Source organism: Meleagris gallopavo, chromosome 5 (assembly GCF_000146605.3).
Source record: "Meleagris gallopavo isolate NT-WF06-2002-E0010 breed Aviagen turkey brand Nicholas breeding stock chromosome 5, Turkey_5.1, whole genome shotgun sequence".
NCBI classification, from domain to species: Eukaryota; Metazoa; Chordata; class Aves; order Galliformes; family Phasianidae; genus Meleagris; species Meleagris gallopavo.
Genome location: NC_015015.2, coordinates 50,742,835 through 50,767,831, shown reverse-complemented (window position 1 = coordinate 50,767,831; position 24,997 = coordinate 50,742,835). Strand labels below are relative to the sequence as shown.

The window sequence follows — 24,997 nt, the reverse complement described above, 5'->3', positions numbered from 1 at the left end:
CGCCAGCCCGCCGCTCCCGCGCTTCCTCAGTCTTCCGAGTCCCTCCCCGTGCACGCACCGAGCGCTGAGGCGCGCCGCTCTGCCGAACGCGTGCCTGCGTGCCCCTCGCACACACATAGCTGGGGCTGCGGCACCGACAGACGGACTTTGGCCGGGATCACGTGGGGCTGCGAGGCACACGCACGGGAGCGTGCGGCGATCGCTGCGTGTCGGCCAGACGTGGGGCTGTGGCACCGGGGCACGACGCGCTCATCCGAGGTACATCTCGGGACACCGCAGTCCCGAGAGTGTATGGCTGTCGCCGTGAGGCACACGCAGCAGCGCTCTGAGCTGCGTGAGGTCGGAGGCACGCAGTGTTGTGCTACTGTGAGGCACAGGCCTGAGCAATGTGGTGAGGCGTGTGGGTGCCCCGTTCCTGGAGGTGTCCGAGGCCAGGTCCTGGGTAGCCTGGTCTTGTGGGGGATCAGCACACGTGGAGCTGTGTCCTGTGCCACAAAGCTGTCGGCAGGACATGCACGCAGACTGCTGCAATACACAGGTACACACGCTGACCTGAGAAACGCAGCCTGCTGCACTTTGGCAGACACACACGCCTAAAATATCCACGCCTGTTGACACTGACAGGCACATGCCCTGCGCTGGCAGCCTGTGACACCTGAGACTTGTAGTGACATGCAACCGCACACGCTCGCACACTGACCTGAAAGAACACGGGCCGTCACTATGAGACCAGCATAGACCATATGTTTAAAGATGAAAAGACTGGGACACTCAAGTGCTGAAAAATAAAATTGTAACAGTATGTGTAACCTATTTCAAACATTCATATGTGTGCTCTGTGTGTGTGTGCATATGCAGCTTAGATGTGCATGTGTGAATTTATGTATGCACGTATATAGAAATGGAGAGAATATATTGCAGCCTGCAGCACTTTGTAAGCATTCATGGTGACAGCAGACATTTGCTCTGCTTCATTTCTGGCTTTTGCAATATCTTCTCAAGGAAGAGGAAGGAGGGAAGATGTGACACTGTATGCTCCAGGTGAGCATTTGGCATTGATCAGTGAAGGTGATAAACACAGAAGAGGGGATTGGGAGCGATCTCCTGATGTTTGGGTCTACTTTCCCTCATCATTGCCGTCAACTAAATCATACACTTTGCTGTTTCTTGTGAATACCTGTTGCAGAGCTGTTCTAGTTAGAAACGTCAGCTGATTTCTAGCCTTCTGGCCAATTTATGTCTATATGTTCTGTGCTAACATTGTCATTTAGTTTAAATACTTCATTTTTCACGTACGTATTTATAGAAGGAATCACACCCAGTTTCTGGCTTTGTTTTGCTAGGCTGTAAAAGGTAGATTTTAGCTGGCTCTCGATTCCCTGGTTATTTTCATCTGCTTGCCAGGCACCTGTTTTGAATTCAGTTCATATTTATTATGCATGGGTGGCTTGAATTGTACACTGTGGTCCACATAAAGTTCCCTAGTCTACACAGGAACTAATGTGTTCTCCTTTCAGCTGGAAATGTCTCACCTAAGTCATTCCTGGACATGTCAGGTTTCACAGACATGTTGAAAGTTGGCTCCTCTCCCAGACTTCTCCACACTGAAATACTGCTACCTCTTTCTGCCATTTGCATTTCACATGCAGGATGCAGCTACTTGACATTTCACATATGGGCTGTTACTGCTGTGCAAAAGGAATTCTTCCTACTGACTTAAGCTTCTCTTTTCTTAAAGCCCTCTTCATAATCGTACCACATTGAGTACCTTAGTGAAATATATGACTACCTGCATTTGTTTTGTCTCAGTAGATGGCAAAAGAAGAATTGCCAGCATGATGTTTCTACTTTTGCTCATACTTTTTGTGCTTTATCCCAGTTTCGTTCCCCTCCAGTCCTTTTTTTCTTTTTTTTCAGTGTCACCTCACCGAGGAATAATTATTTGTCAGACACTACATTTATTCTTGTTTGTATGATTTGTAAACATGAGCATTGAGAACAGCAAAACCACAGCAGTGCTGTCACTCGTTTGTCACATACTTTAATTCTCTTTGAAACTGATGGCTTGTTAGTCAGCTCTACACATCTAGAATATTAAAATACCCTTTGCTACAAGAAATACGTATTGCTGGTGCTGTTCCTCTGCATGAGAACCTGCACAGAGCTCTACTACAAAGTCAGAGAGGATTCCAGAGCTATACCTATTATTATCTGTATGGCATTTAACTTTGCCATTGTTGCATGGCTTTTTTTCTCTCTTTATCCTACCATCTAATCAATACTGTAGGAACTCATATCTTTTTCCTGAGTAATTTTATTGCTGTTCTTTTGTTTGGTTGGTTGGTTACGATCGGGTTTTTGTTGTTTTAAGCAGTGATGAAGGATTTTTTATGCTCTGTTTGGCATTTCAGTAATCATATCAACTATATTACTGAGATGTTCAGAAACTCAGAAGTTGAATGTTCTTCCCAGTGTCAGCAGTATTAAACATACCATGTCTAGGAACTGTTTCATATGAAAATAGTACAGAATATGTTATGAGCAAACTAATCTAGCAGGGGAGCAAATCTTTTAGTAACAGTTTAAGATATGTTACTCAGCATAGAAGCAGTACGAAGCAGTCGGTGATTGGTGCTGGGTCTTAATGAAGAAGGTAATGAACCATTAGCTCAGGAATTGGTATCAGGATTTCAGAAGAGCTGTCTCTTCCTGGGAGCTCATCCATTAGGACCAGTCTACCTGACAACACTTCACTTAGGGATTTCATAAGAAAAACTTTCAAAGTTCTGCTTACTCAGATAAAAAACGTAATGCTTTTAACTTCACAGTAACTAATGCTAGCTGAGTATGCCCACATGATTAAAACAATGCACTTAACATTTACTGCAGAGTAAATTAATCAAAATCATACTGTTTTTACCAAACACTTGTTTTCTTGTCCTGATAAAAACAGTATGATGGTACAAAAGCATGTGAAGAACCATACTTTGAAAGTAGTGAATAATTTATCTGGACCAAGTGCAGATCAAATTGCAAAGGCTCTACATGTGGTTCAGATTTTCTTCTGTCTTTTCATAAAAGACTTGGAGTGTGCAATAGAGAGAGTACTTCTTGAATCTGCAGATGGTACAAAGCTGGAGGCAGTGAGATTGCAGCAGGAGAACAAGGGGCCACGGGCAGAAACCAGAACACAGGAGGTTCCTTAATAACCCAAGAAAGAACGTCTTTGCTGTCAGCTTGATGAAGCACTGGAACAGGCTGCCCAGAGAGATTGTGGAGTCTCCTTCTCTAGAGATGCTCAAGACCCATCTGACACCTACCTGTGCGACCTATTGTAGGGAACCTGCTTTAGCAGGGGTTGAACTCGATGATCTCTAGAGATCCCTTCCAACCCTTACAATTCTGTGATTCTGTAAGATCACACTGTAGAGCAGGATGCTTCTTTACATAGGAGTCAAAATATTGTCTGTAAAAGAAGGCAAACACCACGCTGAGATGGAAGAACAAGCTATAAAATAGAGGAAGGTGTCCTTTGCCCTGCTGAACCATCCAGCTGGGGACTCAGCTGAAGAAAATCAAGAAGAGATTCACAACTACATTACACAGATTTGGAAAACAGGCCCTAGGATGAAAATCTGTAAGGGCTAGGGTTGTTTAGTCTAGGAAAAAAAAGACCAGTGGTGCTGCGATAACAGCTACAAAATATGTAAAGGGTTGTTGCAGACAGATGGACAGGATGAAATGAAAACGGCTTGTACCTTTTATTGTTCTGTTTGATCTGAGAAACACGTACAGATTTTAAGGCATATAAGGCTATATTAAGCTTGAAGCTGTGAAAAAGGCCAGATTTGCTCCAATACTGCTAACACTAGAGCTGATTCACACTCTTATACAGCAACGCTTTGTCCAGACTGTGGAGTTCTTTTGTCTTTGGGCAGTTTTAAGAACAGATTTGGCAAAAATGATTCAGTGTGAAACCCTAAACTAACTTTAGTAACATGCTGAATCTCAGTGCTGTGGGTCTCTTCTGAAGCCTTTTGCCCAGATGCTCAAAAAGTACTTCTGAGAGTGGATGCTTTTACTATTACAAGACCAATGAATGGTGATGACTTTTGTTCATATATCAGATTATTTGGTTGTAACAATTAAGTCCTGTGTAAGTAAGACAATAAGAAGTTTGCCAGAGAAAAGCTGTTATATTTAACCCTGCATATAAGAACATAAGACATTGGGCTTGAGGTCTGCATTTACAACTGATTTCTATATGTAAAGGTGATCATTATGTTGTAAAACTCCAGTACCATCCATGAAAACTTACTTGTTTTTTGTCTTTTAATAACACTTCCCTCTCTGCTGCAGTTACAGTGTCACAGTTATATACATAAGTTCTCATCGGATATTTAACATAACCTTCTCTGCACGTTGTCATGTTTTGGTCCCAAGGGCTTCTGCTTTGTTTCTTGTTCTGGTCAATAGCCGTGTCCCCAAACTTGCATTAGAAGCAGCTGTTTTTTTCCCTCGGTTAATTAAAAATTCCAGTGCTTTATGGGGAAATAATATAGAGTAATGGTCTTTGCATGCATCTGTTACAATTCTGAAGAATGTAAGTGTCCAACGATGGAGGCTTCTGCAACAGAAGCTGTAGAAAGTAAAGCTGTTTTTAATACGTGCAGTCAAGTAGTTCTGAGATGTGTTCCCTAAGTCATGCCATACATTGGAATTTTGGTAACTATTCAGACTGGTTTCTGGCTCTTTTGAGCAGCTGCAAGCCTTTGCTTGTAATCTATTAATAATACATCAATGACATTTGCTTCTGCTTTCATATCTTCTTTTTGAATTAGAGAGAGCAAGATTACGGCCTGCACTGAGACCTTGCTGCTGTGTGCTTCCCCTGGCATGTCTGTCAACTGCAGAGAAACGATCCTCAGACAACTGGATAAACCAGACATTGACACTAACAGAGCATGTGACTGGAGTTAAGGTCAGAGATTAGGAGAGCGTGGGATTGGGGCCTCAAAGATTTGTGCACAGGGTTACAAGGGACATAACTACAAAGTTAAAGGTTCATGTTATTTCACGTGGTACCAGGCCTTTAACTTCACTAAATTTACTCTCTTTTCATACTCTCCTTCAGAAAATAGTTATTTCATTTGCTAAGTATGTGATTTTAAAAAAATAAAATAAAATTACACATAGGCTAAAGAATCTGATCTCCAGCCCTCCGCCACATCTGATCCTGACACACAAAACAGGATTGCAAAAATGCCTGATTCTCACTGTCCCCTGTACTCAGCACAATTTTTTAAAGCAAATAATGAATAAATTTATATCCCAAGAAAGAAATCTACCTTTCACAAGAGACTGAAAACTATGACACTTCCATCTAAACTGTGTAGTGAAAACTTATTCTGGTCTGGTTCTCTTGCTTTTCATAGGGTTGGCACATACCTTTAACTCTTACATCTGAATGTTGCATTATAATTCTGTTTTACCACATATTAAGTTGCTTGTCTGTATTTACATCAGAAAAGGTTTATTGTTTGAATCTGCAGCTTTACAGTAGGTAGGCAAAGTAGATAAAACATTTGCAGTACAGCTTGTCAAGACAATATGGAAAACATGATTTTGGTCAGTTTTCAACGTATTTGTATGTATTTTTAAAATGCATTTCTAAAGATGAGTAGTTTTGATGGAGGAACTAAAAGAAGGCCATATAGGTAGACAACAGGAAGAAAGGAAAACAGTCTTCCAAGGGGTGAGCATCCAATGCAATATTTATGTGAATTCCTCTCAAGTTTACTAACGCCAGTTTTGCATTAGTTCACTGAAGAATGAAGAATCACAACTAAACGGTACCAAGCAGAAATCTCAGGTCAACTATTGACCAAAATATAATGTTAAAATACATACTTGTTAATATTAACACTAGAAATACCTCACACCCAGCACAACAAAAGCTTTTCTGGATTTACATCAGACTGCTGTTTTTCAGCAAGTCTTATTATTAAAGTGCACAGTAACCACTTAAAGGAATCAGAACTTTAGTCAGAAAAAAGGGAAGGTTGAGGTAGCAGTAATACATGGCACAGCTTGCCTGGGTCAGTGACAATGTGGCAGTTGGAACTTCAAGTTTGTGCTACCTCATTGTGTTCCCTAAAAGCCTTCAAACAGCTGTTCAGAGCAATACCAGTATATTACCCAACTTTAAGAAAAATAGAGTAACTTGCTCATTGGGAGCGATATTTTTTTTAGCATTTCTGTCATGATTTCTTCTGATCAATCATGAGCCCTTGAAAATTGATGTTTTACTAAACTTTCTGTTTAACAGTAGCATCAACAATGGCTACATCACTCTTACTCTGATAGATCACCCATAGCTAAGCACATAATCTGCTTCTAATTAATAAAAATCTGGCTAATAAAAACAGAATCATTTTTCTCTAAATATACTGCTCTTTCCATGCTCTGCCTTTAGCCTTTTCGTGTCTTCTACTTTGAGTTCTTTCTTCCTTTTTTCAGACTTTGCAGCTTGCTCCTTCCTTTCTTGGTTTTCCTGCATTGAGATAGAATGACAAGAAGAAAATTAAATATGAAGGGTTGCAAGAGGAAAAGCCAGTTAGTATGCTCTGCTTGCAATTAACAACTATTCTAAATATGCCCCATACACACTTACAGCTGCTGGGGTTTGACGGTAATTAACACAACTGAGCTTCTTGGTCAATGCCTTCTCCATCTTATGTTACCAGCAGATGAGTTCATAGCTTTAACTCCAAGAATTCAAATACAAACTGAAATACATTCTTAATGAATCTTTTTGCCCACAAGACTCAACATTTGTTTAATTTAATTACATTCTAGATATTTATCCCACAGCAACCTTTTGTTTGTACCCAGAGACTTCTACCAGAAATTCCAACCATGTTAAACAGTAATTCAGTTTTACTTCAGGCACCCTTTAAATTTGCCCACTATATTTATGCAGTGGTGTTCAGCAGCAGAGTCCAAACCATATGGCTGGTACTGAGAGGCATCCAACTGTCAGGATGGTATAAATCTTTGGGCCTGTTGTAGACAGGTTGTACTCTGGTTTCCTTAGAACTTTTGGAACCAGGACGAATAAAATTAATGTAGGAAAAGAAAGAGGTTGAATGATTACTTCTAGTACAGAAAGACATTTACTCAATGCAGAAGCATTTCTGGGTTTTGACAGACAGCGCAATGACAGGGGAGGATAGTTCTGATCAGCTACGCTAACTACAGTGGGACATCAAGATGACAAAAAGTCATTTACTTAAATGCTTGTGGAATCCTTGTTCCAGAACTACAATCATCATCAGAACGCTGCCTTCACCACCTGGGAGCTCACCTGCTTTTAATTGCAACCAGTCCATAGCTAATCTACATGTTGTAGGTATCTCAGTAGTTGTTGGGTTGTTGTTGTAGAGACTTGTGCTGCTTTATCATATAACAGAATTTACTGATGTCCTGGAAGATGATGATGGGTGCAAATAAGATTCTCAGTGAGACACATCTGGTCTCCTTTGCAGGGAGCTTAGCAGCAGCAAAGACTTGTTCTCATAGTACTCATAGATTTAGTTAATTGCTGCAGATCACCTGCCACTATTTCTATGAGCCAGACAGAAGTCCCAGGAAATGTGCATAATTTCCTTAGATCTTTTACAGAAGGTAAAAACTGGGATCATTTCTTCCACAAAAACTTTTAGACCAGTTAGTCTAAAAGCGTCCCAGTTGGGAACACTGCAAGTTCAAGGCTATGGGGACCTTCTCTGGATGCCTAGAAAAGGAGAAGAAAAAAAAAACCCAACAAAAAAACAGTGCTTTCGTGGCAAAGAAATAAAAAGATACATTTGTCCTGAGGAGAAAGTGAAAACTTCAGTTGGTGAAGTTTTAGGGTGAGGGTAAAAGACTTTCATCTTTGTATGCCTCCTACATGCCTGCCTGATAAATTCCTGCTGTGGTTTGCATAATGTCTTAGAGATATTGTGGCAACTGAGAAACTTGGAGATCTACAGGCCCTGGGAGAATTCCTGCATGTAACATACCACAAGAAGTAAAGGAGATCAATTTGGCGTAGATACATTGTCTAGCTATTTGAGCAGCACACACTGTACCAAATACAAACCAAAACACTTTAGGAAAAAAATATGGATTGAGCAAGCCTAAACTGAGTTGTACAGAGAAATAAAAAACAAAGCCATAGAAATCTGACACAAATATGCTGTTAACAGCATTACTTCAACACAAGAAAGTCCACTTAGGCAGAGGAATGAACGTTCACAATCCTTTCTCCATCTCCTGAATTACCGAAGACAGCTGTATGGATGAGATTAAATAAAAAGTGTTTCCCTTTGGATTTACACTATGAGATGTCAGATACATATTTGATCTCTGAATTTGAAGATGCTCCATTGACAACTCTATATCCTCACACTATCTAAAACACATCCTGTTCCAACACCCTACTGAGGAGCAGCTGTTTCAGCTTGATTATCTGGGAGCACTCAGAATCTATCCCCGCGCAGAGCTGTTGGTGTAATCTTTGTAATGATCTGGGTACTTCCTAGAGCAGATTTTGTTTAACTTTTCTTCTCCTTTTCCTGAAATTAAATGGCTTCTTTGTAGGGAGCTCCCCTCTTTGAACAGCTGCAAGAGCTAAGAGAAATCAAATGTTTCTCCCAGTCCTCCATAATCAAACTACTTCATTCTCCCCACAATTTTACAACTCAGTTCTCAGTGTAGCTTCAATTCTGAGTTTTATCTTTGAGCAGAATGAAAATAGTCTCCCTATCTCCTTCTTCCTGCCATCTGCTCTTCTGAGAAGTAGGGAACATTCAGCCCCGTGTGAAGACCTGCTCCTTTCCATTGTGTCAGTTGTGGTGTTTGAAACACTTTCTTTCCCCTCCTTTAAGTAGATGGAGATTAAGTAGTTTCATATTATCAATTTCCTTTGTGTTGCTCTGTTTATGTTATCTGACAGATAACAAAGACCCTCAGGGAATGAAGAAGCACTTTGTTTGAAAAGAATAATAATAATAAAAAATTTCCAGACTGTCTGGGGCACTATCACATTGCTTCTGAGCCTGGTGGTGGCATTGCTTGCAAAACTGAAGCCCAGTATCTCATAGGAGGAGCAGGTTGTAGAAACATGAAGATATATGAAGATATCTTCTCCATCCTTTGCCTTCAGACACTACTTAGAAGCTCTCACACTTTGACCAGAAGCTCTGATTTGCACTGAAGCACCTCTCAATCTCTCTTGCCCTGCCTTTGCCCAGAACAGACGTTTCTCTATTTTGGCAATACTTGGTGAAGGCAATTCCATCCCTGTCCTCTGCTGTAGTCAGTAAAGCACATAAACGAAGCCACTGTCATCTGGCATTAAGAAATCCCTAGAGGAAGTGCATTGATTCAGATACTGAATGTTATGCAAACCTTTATGGTGAAGTTGCTGTTTTCTTACCCCTTAATGCAAGGAGCAAGACCCTATAAGCCAATGAAATGCCAAACGTAATCTCTTAGGGAATCTGCAGCTTTGTACTGGACGTAAAGCTTGTAGGTTTGAACTAATGCAGTAAAATGCCAACATGTAAGCATATTATCCAGTTAGACTTTGCTTAGGAAAAGTTACCCTTCTATTTTTAAGCAGTCACAAATGCAAACCACCTGCAAGGCCTTGAGGAAGAGTTCCCTGAAGGTTTTCATTGTGTTAAATACATCTTCCAAGGACATTTTTTTTCGGTCTTCACAAAGATAGTCAGCTAGTTCTTCTTTCTTCTTTTCGATGTTGGCCAACTCCTCCTGCAGGTCCTTTGAAGCACTGACACTGCTCTGAGACACAGTTTGCAACAGTTTATGCACATTAAGAATTAATACATTTTGAGCTGCCCAGAATTGTAGAATCATTGGAAAAGACCATCTAGTCCAACCCATTTAAGAGTAGGTTTGATAAACCTGACAATTATAACTCAGTCACAGCATGCCACGTTTTCTTAACTGAACCATGTGCATTTCCCCCAGTTCCATTTGGACCAGGGCAGCTCATTGTATGCTGCCCCTTTTATCATGTAACCAGGCAAAAATTTGACACAAACTGGGATGACTTATCTAGGGATACACAGAACCAGAATTTACCCCTTTTAGTTTTAGTTACATAGGCCTGTTTTGAGAAGTTTTAAAGCTAAGATGTCTGGAAATAAGCACATAAAAACCATACTATAAATCTGTTCACTCACTTCTTTTTTTTCGCCAAGAGCAGTGAGACAAAACATGTTACTGTCCTATATATATTTATAGTTGGATCACAAGTTTCATTTATAGCATCTTCCTTTCTTTTGCCCACACACATAGCTAACTGCTCCTCAGCTGTTTCCTTATCACAGTATCACTTTGCAGAATTGGAGAATAAACAGGACTCTTCCTCCACCCCAGTACAGAGGGAGGTTGTTAGGACCCCTGCCCACAGACCCCTGTGTCCATCACAAGCTGAATTTTGGAGCCTTTGAGAAGAGATTTAAAGTGATTGGGAAGCAGGATGCAAAGAACCTCGTGCCCCCTTTACCTACTTGAACAAGTTTTGTGTGCTGTATTTTTAAATCCTCTGTTGACAAAAATAAACGCTTCTCTATTTCCAGCAGTTTCTTCAGATTGTCACCTGCTTCAGCCCGCATAGCGTCAAAGTGGAACCTGAAAGGCTCATAAAAGGTACAATGAAAATAAAGGGGTGAGTCTTTTGTATTCATTTAAAAACAATTATAAAAACATCTCTGCAAAAGAATGTAGGATTAGTTGTCTAGCAAACCCTGCTTATGGAGGTAATTTTCCTCTATGTAAGCCCTTTTTCTCTGCCACTCAAACCCTCATCTGAGGAAGCAGCTGTGCTTCTGCCTGCACCATTTCCTGGGGCAGCACAGGGATGAACCTCTCTGTTCAAAAGCCTCCAAAATTTTCAGTCTATTTTTATTCATAGGCAACACACACTCAACTCTTGTGCCAGTACTGTCAATAATTAAATGGTTCTTTTCCTTCCTTGCTGTTTTTCTCCATCGTCTATTTATAGTCTGAAGTGTTATCTCAAAGTTCATTTACCTCACATGGAGGACCAAACATATTACAGTGCAAACATGTTTTATACTTCAAATATCCACATTTACCAAAAGAAAATCACTGATTCATCAAAACCTGATGTTGTGTAACAAGGTGCATCCAGATATGAACAGTAATAGAAGAGCCCTATGCAGGATTTGTACTGTAAACACCTCTCCCAAAGCTGACTAATAAAACAATTTTATAAGCTTGTGGGTTTGGCTAAATTTAAGAGCAATGACTTCACAAAAAAGAGCACATTTATTGCATCAGCAAGGTTTAGATTCAGATAACAAAAGTACCTCTATTACTGCACATAGAAAAAAGAAATTTGTGCTTCAGAACAACATCCAACATAAATTCTGCACAGATAACAAGCAAAAGCCCTGGCACTATATTAGTGCTTCTTGCATAATCAAATCAAAATACTTTTTTTAACTTATTATTTAGCAGGTACTTAACAATGTCAATTCATCCCCAGATTTACAAGTTACACTTGCTTCTAGTTACAAGGAAAATTAAAACACTTTGAGGTTCCTATGAATTCGTAACAAGATTAGAACTGTTAATCCTGCTGCTATACATCCGTATTTTGATTAGTGCAATTCAGCATGTCCCTCACGTGATTCTTCTGAACTAAGCAAATTGAGCTGGCATTAGGCTCACCAAAACCAGACTTTTTTTTTTTTTCTTTTCACCCACTTGTACTGGAGAGAAGTGCTGATAGTTAGCTCAGGGGCTCCTGAGGTCCCTGCTTGCTAGTACACTGCCCCACTCTATTTTCACTCCAGCTTTGCACATATAGTCCTTATGGCCCGGCATAAGAGTATGATGGAGCAACTTCAGGAAATATTTATTTTACAATATATAGAGGAATATGATCCTTGAAATCAAGTTCACTATTTACTTAGTTTTATTTCTAAGGTAGTAGTGGAGCATCTAAAAGAAGAATCACTCAGAGCACCACATAAAAAGTTGTAACCAGATTGATTTACAAATCTCAGACCTGTTTGATTTTAGAAGGGAAGCGCTCTCACACACCAGAGAAGTCCTGTGACCTTATTACACCACCATAAAATGACTCAGCTTGTTGTTAGCTTAAAAGAGGCAATTCATACACGACAAAAACAAATAATGTCCTACCCTGCTGCCTTGGAAACAAAGTCAAGATCCCTGGGAAGCTGCAGCAGGTCATTGTGGTTTTTTTCAACCTCCTAAAATTGAAGGAAAAGATCATTACCTTTCACTGTTTGTCAAAGAGCAGGAAAGTCTTTCAAGCTGGACAATATCTGGATTGAAAAATGAATGCTTCAGTTTTTCTCCTTATAAGTGCTGGGGTAAGTTTAGCCTTGTTCATTTCTTTCTGTCACAGTTGGCAGCCGTAGGGAGGAAAGAAGAAGGAAAAAAAAAAAGGCTCTTAACTGCTCAGGCTTACAACCCATGTGCTGCCACAGCACGCAAGCTGACCTGAGATTTTGTCTTCATAACACTAAAATTAACCTCATCTGACAGATGCATTTGGAAGGCATGTCCCCATGAGAGAGCAGTTGCAGAAGAGAAAGAAAACACAAAGCAGACATGTTAAGCAAACCTGAGGAAGAAAGCTAACACTAGGTTTTCTATGCATTACTGCTAATGGGTTTTATCTTTATTTTTGCCCAGGGAGCTGTGGCAAAGCTTTCATTGTATTCCAGGTACAGAGGCTCACTCTTCAGATGTCTGTGGTGGTTACTGCTGAAAAATTACAGCCCCTTAGCTTCTGGGGAATTAATAGTAGAGAGTAACAACCACAGAAATTATTTCATGGTTTTGTTCTACCTCCAAAATGTGGTGAAGCAGAGTAATGTGGCTTTGGTTTGCTTTTGTTTCTGTTAGTTTGAGCAAGGCGCTGATTTTAAAACCTCCAGCATCTCCAGTGTGATGCCCCTAGAAGATATAGAAAAAAAAGTTCCTTGTGTTTGTATTTTAGGCTATATTTGGAAATAGAGAAATTAATTGAAGAAAAAAAATCAGCCTACTTACATAGTTTAGAAAGTTTCCAACTTTAAGAATCAACTGACAGAAAACCGGCAGTCGGTGACTGGTAAGAAGTGCTGAGGAATAGAAAAGCACTCTCAGTAAATTAAATGGAGCTTTCTGAAGCAGGATTTTCCTTACATTTGACAGTGAGTTAACAAAATTCTCATCCAAGATTGTGTAAATCCTCTTTTATGAATTTGGAAATCAACCAGTACAGAAATAATTCAACTTAATGGAAGTAGAATGAATAAAGTTCCTGTTTTAGTCTCTTTTCTACAAGTATATGGAAAACCAGTTTTTCCATCAAGCATGGATGTGTAATCACTGCAGCTGCTTGTAAGGGAGACCCACTAAATGCTTAAATTGGCAAAAAGTGATAGCCTGCATTTTCAGTACATTTATTCTAGGTTAAGAAAAGCATAGTCTTTTTTTTTTTTTTTTTCTTCCTTTGTCTCAGTGCCATCCTTTAAGGCATAACTATTAAAACAAAAAACAAGGCTAATTTTGTGTGAAGGGAGTTTCTGAAACGCTGGTGAACATCAGGGACATTTGTTTTGGAAGCCAATACAGACTGTGATGCATCAACCAGCATGCAGCCAGCATGGATGGAAGGAAAACTGGAACCGATTCATTGTTAGGGACAAAAATCTTTGCTGTGCACAAAAATTCAACCTCTACTCAAACAAAATCTGGCACTGACATGTAGGAAATTTCCTTCTTCTGTACAGGGTCACTGATGGAGAAGAGGCAAAGTGTTTTATTCTTGTTGACAGAAGCTCCACTTAAAGCAGAGCAGCATAAATTGCTATTCTACTGAGTGAACTCTAAGGGGAAGAATCTGTTGAATTGTTTTGATAGCTAACTACGTTTTCTGCAATTAAAAGGTTAATTTTGATTAGATCATAGCCTATAAAATCATTGATGCCACCTCTAATAGCATCAATATTAGAACTAGAAGCTTCCCGTGACTGAGCACTGGCCATAGACACATCTCTGATACACTTACTTTCACAAGCTGTCCTGATGGCTTGTGCTTTTGGCCACAGACACTGCAGAAGAATTTGTGTTTCCTCACAAATCAGCATACATTCAATTCGCAACTGGTAGCTAAAAGAGATCAGCAAGGGGAAAAAAAAAAAAGTAAAAACTATGCACCTAATTAATCAAATTCAGCAGAGAATAACCCATTTTAGGCAAAGTGTAGTACCATCATTGTTATGTTCACTTTAATGTTCTGACACAACATGCTTCTCACTGAACTGCATTATAAATAAACCAAACACTGAGGCATTTCCAAAGATGCCTCTTTCAGAAAGCAGTGTTGGCTGAAATCTGGCAGTCGTTTCCTTGCATAACAAGGCAATAAGTTTTGATGGTTCCTGGGCAGCACTAGCTAGGATTTTTGTTCTTCCTTTTTAATTCCAAAATAGAAATTCTGATTCTATTTCAGTGATGCCCTTTAATGATATTTATGCCTAGCCATGGATTAATGTCGTGGAAGGCCCATAAAAACATTCTCTAAACTAATTTTAAAGCTAGCTGTAACTTTGAGAAAAATAAATGCCACATTTTAACCACTACATTTTCAAAAAGGGGTATGGGACATGCAGCTTCTCATATTTATGTAGGCTATTCCTATGATTTACAACAAATTACACTGTTTTTAAGAGGAGCCCAAAGATTTCTCTGTATGCATCTCATCTGACTTCATAAAAGTCAGGAAATTCCTGGAAGGTGGTCAAAGCACAAGCAGTGCTGTGATTCATCCCTCGGTTTGTGGGATCCCTTTCGTATACCAGAGTCTCTGGAACAGAGATGGAGTGAGTGAGATCGTGGTGGCTGGGTTCCGTCTGCAGCTTTGTGTCGTGCGGACAATACAGCACAACAGTCAGAAGTTTTCTCAGAAGCTTATTAATACCCAGGTTAATTTAACACTAATTTGCCAAATGTGTGTTTGTTTGACCTTTGGGAAGGAAAGGTTTCTACAGCTAGCTGTTCAATTTGCAGTCAGGTTATTTACCTTGAGGACTGACTGTTAGAAACATCCCTCTAGTACAGGAAATGGAGGTGTTGGTTCTTACAAGTCAAACTCAAGGATTGAAAACAAAGGCAATTTTGCTTACCTAGGAATTTCCAAGAGATGGAGATAAAACTGGTCTGCATTTGCTAGTTCTGACCTTTCTTCTTTGCAAGACTTCAGTTTGTTTATCTAACAGCAAATGAAACAGCAAAATACCCATAGAGTTATTTCTGGATCCAGTCATAGTTTCTTGCTCTACCAGTGAAAATATTTCAAGCCAAGCAAGCACAACCAGCTCTGTCACGGTAGCAGGCTTTGTAATACCTCATGGCTTTCAGGCAGCAGTTTAAGTAGCTGTTTCAGTATCCCAGCATCAAACCTGGATCTGTCCCCTTTCTGAATCATGTTAGCAATTTCTTCATTGGAGCTGCGAGAAAGAGAGATGCTGTGAGCAGAAGAGACATTGAAGCCTGAAGAAAATTTTCTAACCATTTAGATGTGCTTTCTGAACTTTGTTCCTCTTCATGCAGCAAACCCAGAGGGCTCTCCTCTTACTGCATCCAACATCACTGAGAAGAGATTTACTCTTGAGTCCTTCGCTGCTTCCAGCAAAGCCCAGGCTAAGATAGCTCTTCTCCTGCTGAGAGATCGTTATGAGTATCTCAGAGAGCCTTACTCCAAATCATTGCCTGTAACTTTGGCAGTCCACATGTCTTTGAAATGGGTCCAGACTGCTCTGCTTTGGGCTCAGCTCTGGCTGTAGGGCAGCTCCATCTGTCACGATGGAGCTGTTTGTTGAACCCACAGCCACTAACTGCCCTCAGGAGAGCTTCACAACTACCCAGGGAATCACACAGAAAGAAGAAATAACAACTAGGTTAGGTTATTCACAGTTCTTTCCCACTGGAAAGAAGAATTTTTAATGTAAAAAGAGTTTGAAAAAATCCTTCAGACAAACTGTGGTTTATTCTCAACACAAAGGCTGAATTTCTTTTCAAAGGCCTTCTAACATGGGCTGTTGCACAAAAAGGCAGGCATCCACAGACTTCATCCTGCAGTATTTCAGGGCATCTGAAAGTAATTCTATTTTGCTAGAAACTAACACAGATTCCTTTCCTCTGCTTCTTTTCATTCCAGTGTGAAGACTGTGACTTACCAGATTTCCATTTGATTAATTATAGAAATCTTTTCTATTAATAGAAAAACCGAATAAAAATCATGAATGATTTTTGGACCTGAACTTCTCAAGATGTCTCTTTCCAAGTTATTTAACTTTTAATGTTCAGTCAGGAATCTTGATTCCTTGCTAAGAAAAGATAGCGGTTATAAAATGTTCCTGATGAATTTATTTCATTTAATGTCTGAAACATACATACGCACATAAAACAAATGCACTTATCTTCAACCTTACCTCTTAAATTGCTTCAGAAATATACTCAGGAGGAGACTTTTCTTCGGACTAATGAATGTGACCTGCCAAAAGATAAAAAGAAAAATGCAGTCACTTGCCTTAATTTTAACAGAAATTTTAGAGCTTCCCTTGTTTGTCGGGCCAGATTCACTTTTCTCTAGCAATAACATTATCATCACTCTTCATTAATTGAACAATTTACAAAACTAACAATTTACAGAAGTACATGTAATAACATTTGAGAGAGGTAGAGGCATAGAGAAAGGAAGAGATCTGTCTAGAATAATGCATTTTTTAAGAATTAGCACTCTAATTCCCAAGTTCTTCCATTCTAAAGGTAAGCAGTGTACTCAGTGTTACTGCAACAAATATAATTCTGGAGCTCTCCTGTTTCTATTTCAAGGCAGCTGTAGGCAAAGCATACCAGAATATCTCAGCCTTTTTACCTTGTTATAGAAGATTGCCAACAATAAAGAGTGAATAAGCTTTTCACGTTTGCCAAGCTGTACAAAAAGCGAGCAGTCCAAGTACCTGTTTTGACTTCTTTGCTGGTCTTGTCTCCTTTGGTTTTGTTGGTGAGGCACAGAAAAGTAGCTCCAAGCTTGTGTAGTCAGGTTCTACAAGCTCCTCGCTGCCATTTGGTACCACAGCCCACATGGAGCAGCTTTCTAGAAGAGATCAACACTTCAAGATGGATTAACAGAGAGAAAGGAGCACTTTCAAGGCACTGTGGATAAGTAGAAATAAAACAGAAGGTGAACTAAATGTGACCATGGATGTATTTAAGAGATGAGTGGACGTGGCACTAAAGAACATAGTTCTGTAATGGGACATTGGAGGTCATTTTGATGGATGGATTTGGTGATCTTGAAGCTCTTTTCTAACCTAGATGATTCTATGACACTCATTAGCCCTGGTCTACTGTTAATTATTGAAGAGTTGCATACACCAAAGACAGTCTCCCAAATGTTTGAAGGATAATTAAATCTGAAAGACTATCTCCACATGTGATTCACCAAAATGAATGCAGCAGATCAATTCAATGGTTCTTTTTACTACTACCACTACTGATGGACTACACAATGAAGAATTGTGAGAGCCACACAGGGGATGTTGCATCCAGTTAAATAAACTTAAGTATCTCTGGACAGAAAATAAAAACTTCAAAACCCTGTGTTATTGTAGGATCATTAGAAGCCACCTGAATAACACACAGCACTTTAAAGTATGAACTTATCTACAATATTGGAATCTTTAACAAAGGATCTCACCTCCTTTTTCTTCAGGAGAGATTGCAATAGTATAACTGAAGAGGTTAGAGTCGAGTCTGAATTTGGATCATGACCTAGGGAAGAAGACTTGAGCCCAAACTGTTTTTAGCATGTGTATTTATGTTTTATCATAACAGCAAGTTCTTACCACTCTGATTTCCCCCTTTCTTTGTGACAACGGAGAACTCTTACAAGATGTATTATGAGTTCTAAAAGCTGCAGCATAATTGGAAACTTTCAGCAGTCTCTTTGCTGAAAGTGGAACAGGCCATTCAAACCCCTTTGTCAGATCACATTAGCCACAAACCTTAGTGTTATTTTTCATGGGAAACAAACAAATAAATAAATAAATCACATAGCTGTGGTCAGAACAAAATGAAGTTGGAGGCTATATCCTGCCCTGAGCCTATGTGTTCCTCAGCCCTATTGACAAGGGTTTTCTTGGATGCATGATGCATCTTCTGGCTGTGCAAGGGAAAAACAAAACAAAAAAGTAGTAAAAGCTTCAGCTGAAACAACACTCAGGGATGATGTGCCAAGAATTCGTTAGAAAAAAAAGCTCAAAGAATCTCAGGGCTTTGCTTTTCCACACATCTTTCCACTCAGTGCAATTTAGCATGTTTTGAAAACCTTAATTAAACTTCACAGCATCACTTAATGATATTGTGGAAATTAAGAAAAAGACATTTTAGTGGCCACAGAGCCTCAAATCAGTGCTTTGCCCAAACTATTATTTCGTCCACTTCATCCAAATCTAGTGAAGAATTTGGCTTTCCCTATCTGTGATTACTGGCTTTTTTTTTTTTTTGTACGACTGAGGTTGAGCAATAGGAGCACTTGTATGACCTGACTTGCTGAGCCAAGGCCTGGCTCCCAACATTAGCATCAGCCTGGTGGTTACAAATAGGCACGTACGTCTCACCACGTCAGAGGGGAGCTTCTGCCAGTGAAACACCTTCATCCTTAGCTTCGGTGTCTTCTTAGGGCAGGGCTGCTCACTGTATCCACAAGTGAAATGGCTGCACTCAGGATTACTGCACAGCTGGGGAGGTGGGAGTGATGGTGCATTTATGCCAGGCATGAGAAGGGGTGGGGGAGGAATCTTACACCTAGGAGGAAGGAATGGAGGTGGTGGAAGCAATGGTAGCAGAGCTGGCATAGCAGGCTGCCCTTGGGAGGGTGAGGAGACACCTTGCTGGGATGGTGACGTGTTCCCTGGACATTGCTGAGGCTTCTTGGAAAGGCTGATTTTTGGAGAAAGAGTCAAATCTATACTAGGATTCTCCGCTTCCAAGTCCATGTCAACCTGAATGCATTTGTTCACCTTCTCAACAGATCTTCTGGGTAGTGGTTTGCGGTGATTCAGGCACTGTGTGCTTGTTAGCAGGTTCTTCATGCTGTCCCTTGGTTCCATATTGCTGCCCTACGAGACAAGGAGGAAATGCATGAATTAGCAAGGTTCCCCACAGCTGTTGGTTACTGCAACACCTACAGAAAGACAGAGAATTAGCAGTCAACTTCCCATCAAAGACAGAGAGTATTTTATTTTTTTTTTTATCCACAAGTAGCATTTCACAGTTGTTTCAGCTCTGTGAGTCAGTAGTAAGACAGTACATCTAAGCACAAGGTTCATTTGGGTCTTCTGATCCTTCTACTTTCTTGTTCTGACATAGAAAGATAGGAAGAGCAAGTACTGTCAGCACTATAAATCCCTACCTGGTTGCTTTTTTGGCCCTGTTGCTCAGCCATTCAGTCGAGTTCCTCTTTTGAAGAGGGAAATGAATTCTTCCTAGAGGTGCTGTGCTGTATGTAGGGGACTTCTCAGACAGCAGGGACGCAGTTACTTATTCCTCAGAGACCACATTACCACTGCTTAGAATGACTGCAGAAGGGTGGGGATTTTGAGAGAAGCATTAGCCTAATAAATTAAACAAGTTGCAGCTGAGGAGAACTCAGCTGAACTGCTTAGAGAATTGTGAACCCCCAGGGAAATGACTGGTAAGTGTGAAAATAAATAATATTGTCTTATTTTACCCTTTAGCCACATTTTAATCTAGGGCAACTTTTATCTTTGCCCTGAAATTGTAGAGTTTTTCTCAAAGCTTCTTGTATAATACTACACAGAAGTCTCTGCTTAGACGCATGTCTGGTTTTAAACATGGAACTAGACCTGCTAAGATTAGTAGGGTTACTTGCTGGTTTGTGGTCGTATTTTCTTGACTGAATTACTCTTTCTTTTGCAAACAGTTATATATTTTATGCTTAAATAACTTCCTAGGATACTTACACTTAAGTAAGTGTAGTTGCCTTGTGATTTCTCTCTTAATTTCCATAGTAGTGGCTATCAGTGCTGCTAGAAACACCCCATGTGGATAAGGGAGTGATGAGCAAACCATCAGCATTCCACAAGCGGCGCAGTCAGAGGCTACGTGCAGAAGGAAGCTAAATCCTCTGTTACCCCAGTCCTTGCACAAATCTTTAACAAAACAAATTTTAACAGTATACATGGTTCTGATGGAGTCAGCTGGATAAATGCTTCCACTTTTATACTCAGTGCAGGATTAGTTGGGAAAATACCATGTTTATACTCCCAAAGGACTAGATTAACAATTATGAATGACTATTTTCTTCCTGGCCCAGCAATTCTAAGTAATGACTTTTACGGACAAAACTCTTTTAAAGGGGCTGTGTTAAAACCTACAATTGAGGCTTCTCTATTCTAGAGTGCTCCTCTAAAGCATCTCCTGTGATTTGAAATAGTTTGTCTTGAAAACCTAGCAATTTGTATTGATGATAGCATCCAGCCCTAATGACAGCCTCGGTAAAACTCTGAACCAGTGAATCCAATGCATAAGGAAGATACAAATCTTTCATTTTAAATTTTAATCATAATTTGGTGATAAACAATTAACACTAAGAAACGTTAAATCAACTGGAAAATAACTATTGATTTACACATGAAGTGGAAGGTAGAAATAATGGCTAAGCCAAAGAGATATAATAGAAAATGAGAATTAACTGTATTTGCTGTTGACTTGAATTAATTTTAGTTGCCATCCATAATTTTTTTTTTTAGCACAAATAAGCACTGACATTTTCCCAAAGGTAAAGCAGGATTACTTTTAATTTATGTAAATGACTTAATATATCCCCCTTAAGGCCTCACTGTCTTTCTGCTGCACTTGTGCAGATGTTTGTTATTACATTAGTGGGACAAGGGAGAGATTTGGCGCTATGAAAGAACCAGTGAGGAACTACTCATTTTCTGCCAGAAATACTAGGAGTAAAATGACAGCAAATCTGATTAGAAATAATACAGTTAAAATTCTGCTGCCTATTTATATTAATTAAGCCATTAGAAGAATCAATACAACACCACTAATTCGGAAGGTTTATCTTCCTTCTAATTAGACCCTTCCTCTAAATCATGATAGGCATTGTATAAAGGAAGGTTTTGTTTTATAAAATAGAAATATTACACAAGAAACAACAAATATGCTTTGAATGATGAATAGGTTTATAATAATGTAATAAAGGATTATACTTCTGAGACTAGAGAAATCCCTACTGTTTGAAAGATTAAAGCTTCAGTATAGCTTCAAAGCAGAAATAACTTACATTGCTGATACTGCTCAAATGAGCTCATGAGTATAAAGAAATTTTACCATCTCGTGTAAATGTATGCACATGTGTCAGTGCAACCAACTAAGGACTGGCTTGCTCCTGAAAGCTATGAAAGCAAGGTAATTGCTTGAGACCACTTAGGCAAAGCATGGAATGGAGACCAATTCAATTTACCATTCCAATTCCGATGATCCAGTTGAAATCAATTGATTTCCAATTAATTTTGAAGTTGTTTACAGTACTTTGTTTGAGGACTACTACAATATAGACTCTCATTTCTATTTGCTTACTAGTGCACTGAAAATGTGCGTGCTTCTTATTTATCCCGGAAAGATGAGTTGTGTTTTGATAGGTTAGGATATAAGCTTTTAAGTTTGATCAAAAAATCTGCTTAACCTCTATGTTTTGGGCCACATGAGTGCTCTCTCTTTTTTTTCTCTTCATTTTTTAGCATTACTGATGAGCTGATATGGGGCTATGTTACTTACTTATGTCAAGTAAGAGCTAGTTTTCTTTCTAGCTAGAAGATCTATTAATTGCTATTATGCTAGAAGTGGAGATTCCAAGAAGCACTTCACAAAATCTGGTATTTGCCCTTGTAACTCATTCCCAATTAGAATATAATTTGAAGTTGATTAAAAACACTATGTCAACAAACTTTCAAGGTAACAATCAAAAGTATATACAATGAGTCAATTTGTGTAACCTCAGATATTTTAGATGTGCCGTTTGCTGAATAGCTAAAAGTGAGCTATAACTCAGCCAGGAGTAGCGTTAATCAGTCATACAAAACTGAGGTCCTTCACTAGTACAGAGCTGTTGTTCACTGCCTCCTGATAGGCCACGCTTGCTGTGGTTTAGATTTGTGTTCTTGATGCAGTAAGAGACTTATGTCATATCCTCCACTGTTGACTTTTTAACAGATGTGATTTTTTTCTTGATATTTAAGATTATTACAATGATAAAGAAGTTAAAGAAATTAGAGATCTAAATCCTTTCTTGTACAAACAATGTTTATTGAATATCTTGTTGTCACAAGGCTTCCTTTCATCTACATTCCTACAGTTCACAAGGGTTTGCTCCAATCTGATTTCAGGTCTTACAATTATATTGTTCCTTTCAAATTTGTTATAATGACAAATGTCTTTTGATGTAACTGATTTTGTGTATTATTACAATTATTTCTTTTGTTATATTGTTAATCAGCAGTTGTCAAATGGTTTCAGGGGATACTATTGCTTCTGTTTTACAAATGGGGAAATTGTGGCATAGAGAAATGATTTGCCTGCCATGGCTGCCAAGTCTATGCTCTTGATGCTTGTAGACTCAATCCTAGTGATGGAGTTAACAAAAACTTCTTTATGGGAACTGGCTGCACTTCTTGGCAGCTGGCAGAACGATAGGAACCTTGGGATCTGCTGTAGGTGGAGTCTGGGCTAGCAGCAGCTGTGGATGGCTAACACTGAGTGAAACTGTGCTAAGACCTCTGAGCTGGTCATTGTGTGCTGGGACGGAGCAGTGAGGCATTTCAACCAATGAGCCATGCAGTAAAGTGTGAAGATAGGAGAAGATGTATTGTAGGACTGAGGACTCGGTGGTAAGTAGAGATGAACTTTTCAAAATGAAAGGGAATTTCAACAGTTACTTTAATTGGGGCTTATACACATGAAGGGATTGCTGGCAGGATATTAATAGCTTTAGTCTTCAGTTGTTTGCTAGATTTGGGATAGGTCATGGTTTGGAAAAGATTACTGTATTAGCTGTCATTTGATCTAGGTGAGGTTATGCAGACTTGGGCAGGTAGATGTGTCTTGTGGAACTCAGGATATCTTTTTTATCCTCCAAACCTCTGGAAGAAAATAGAGCAGCTGAAATTACCTGGAGGCAAAAAAAGTCCTTCAGTTCTTTTCTTCCTAGGATCCTTCCTATTAAGATGATATTTTAGAGAAACAAAGCATGTATAGCTGTAGAATCTGAGATCCAGGATGGATTTGTGGACTACCAATGCAATGAACACACTTATTTTAGGGGCATATCTTTTTGAGCATTATCATACTGTTTCACCAGAGAGACTCAAAGTATAAACCTGAAAGGGTTTCTAGAATCCTATGACTCCTCTTTTATTATTATTATTATTATTATTATTATTATTATTTATTTATTTATTTATTTATTTATTTTAATTCAGAACTACTCATCTCAATTTCTTGCTAAATCAAGAAAATTATTTGTTGGGAAGTACACTGGACATCATTTGCCCAAGCTCTCATTCAGAGAATGACTGTCACCACCACCACTAGAGATCAGCTCAGCTCTAGTTTTGTCTGGCTGAGCCATGGAAACCTTGAAGAATGAAGATTATGAGATGTGGCAGTCTATATAGGAAAGGTCTGTTGGCCACAAAGGATAGCTCTTGAATATTGGAATATTGAATGCTATACTGGGTTTTATTTTGATTACAAAGTAGACTTCTGGATTTCAAAGAATTACAGCAGCATATGCAGATTTTTCTCCCTTTTGCCTGTGCAGCCTCTTTTTTTTTTTTTTTTTCCCTTCTACTCTCCATCTATTCTGACTGCTGGATTTGGTAATTACTTGTCACCAAATCATGGCTAAAGTCATTGTAGATTATGAAGCTACTTAAGTACTAAACAAGCACATCAGGTTCTGCATGCCGAGAGCTAGGCAACCGTATTGTGTAGGTGTCAAAAGCAAAGTGTGTTGATGCTAGAAGAAATCCTGCTTTGACAGTCTGGGAGTCTATCAAAACTGACTTGATAGGAGCTGACTGTCACAAGTAATTTTGCCAACTTTGAGTAATGTAGGCTGAGTCTGCTTGAAGTCTCCATTAGAGAAGAGCAGATCTCCTGTTAATTCCTGCTGCCACCTGGCTCTGTGTGAATTGTCACACTGAGTTCTTGGAGAATCCCACAGCAAAGAGTCTCTAATAGGAATTAAGTGCTAGATCAGCATGGATGAAAGAGTGAGTTAAACTTAATGCTGAAAATGCTGATGAACTTGCAGTGATCTCTGGAGAATTTGGTATGAGATGTGCTCTACGCTAAATAGGTGGAACCCTTTTTCTTTACAAGAGACCCACACTGCCATTGCAAATCCTGCAATGCAAGGTTGTCCCTACATAGAATAACCACTAATAAGAGACTCAGGGAGGTCCTGTCACTACTGCTGCCTAATTTAAAATACTCTGTAGTCAAGTTTCTAAATGTGGCAAAGCTGTTTTTCGTATCCTGCCTACAGTGTGATTGTGAGATGACTGAACAAAATGGTGGTTCATGATGGAGTTGGTTCATGACTGTATTTGCTTTCAGTAGAATTAAGTGAATAGAGTTCTGTGACTATCTTGCTACCTCATATTTTGTTATTGTTGCAGCTGCCATATTTGTAGATTGGGTGAGCTAGGATTGGTATAGTGCTTGTTATATTAAAAACTAGTAAGTTTGTATACATGGTAAGCTTGTATATCAAAACTTACAGGCATGAAAAGTTCTGGTGAATAATAATTTCCATGAAATAAAGAGACGTATCAAG

At 39.3% G+C, this 24,997-nt stretch overlaps 2 protein-coding genes and 1 long non-coding RNA gene across 4 annotated transcripts in view; 1 reads left to right on the top strand and 2 right to left on the bottom strand.

The window, feature by feature from the left end:
* Positions 1 to 157, bottom strand: part of ADSS1 (adenylosuccinate synthase 1) — a gene marked incomplete at its 5' end in the record, with an annotated part of 25,656 nt that extends 25,499 nt beyond the window's left edge. The window contains one exon of the mRNA XM_031553790.1: positions 59 to 157. Within this exon, the coding sequence (XP_031409650.1) occupies positions 59 to 157 (99 nt within the window). The remainder of the gene's footprint in view (positions 1 to 58) is intronic.
* Positions 158 to 264: 107 nt separating this feature from the next.
* LOC116216697 lies at positions 265 to 10,746 on the top strand. Its single transcript, XR_004159986.1, has 3 exons — positions 265 to 799; positions 4,842 to 4,981; positions 10,653 to 10,746. It is a non-coding gene; the product is annotated as an uncharacterized LOC116216697 (long non-coding RNA).
* On the bottom strand, positions 5,515 to 19,699 carry LOC104911253 (inverted formin-2-like). Of its 2 annotated transcripts, none has more exons than XM_019615909.2 (13): positions 19,541 to 19,699; positions 18,740 to 19,247; positions 17,085 to 17,221; positions 16,554 to 16,615; positions 15,467 to 15,569; positions 15,246 to 15,331; positions 14,129 to 14,229; positions 13,126 to 13,196; positions 12,922 to 13,029; positions 12,247 to 12,317; positions 10,584 to 10,704; positions 9,682 to 9,849; positions 5,515 to 6,553 (listed from the first exon to the last, which is right to left on the bottom strand). In XM_019615909.2, the coding sequence occupies exons 1-13, from the start codon at positions 19,571 to 19,573 to the stop codon at positions 6,431 to 6,433; spliced, it is 1,692 nt and encodes a 563-aa protein (XP_019471454.1). In that variant the 5' UTR covers positions 19,574 to 19,699; the 3' UTR covers positions 5,515 to 6,430. The 2 variants fall into 2 exon arrangements, with proteins under 2 accessions (XP_019471454.1, XP_010710277.1); XM_010711975.3 differs by having other exon boundaries at positions 9,685 to 9,849.
* Between the last annotated feature and the right edge of the window lie 5,298 nt (positions 19,700 to 24,997).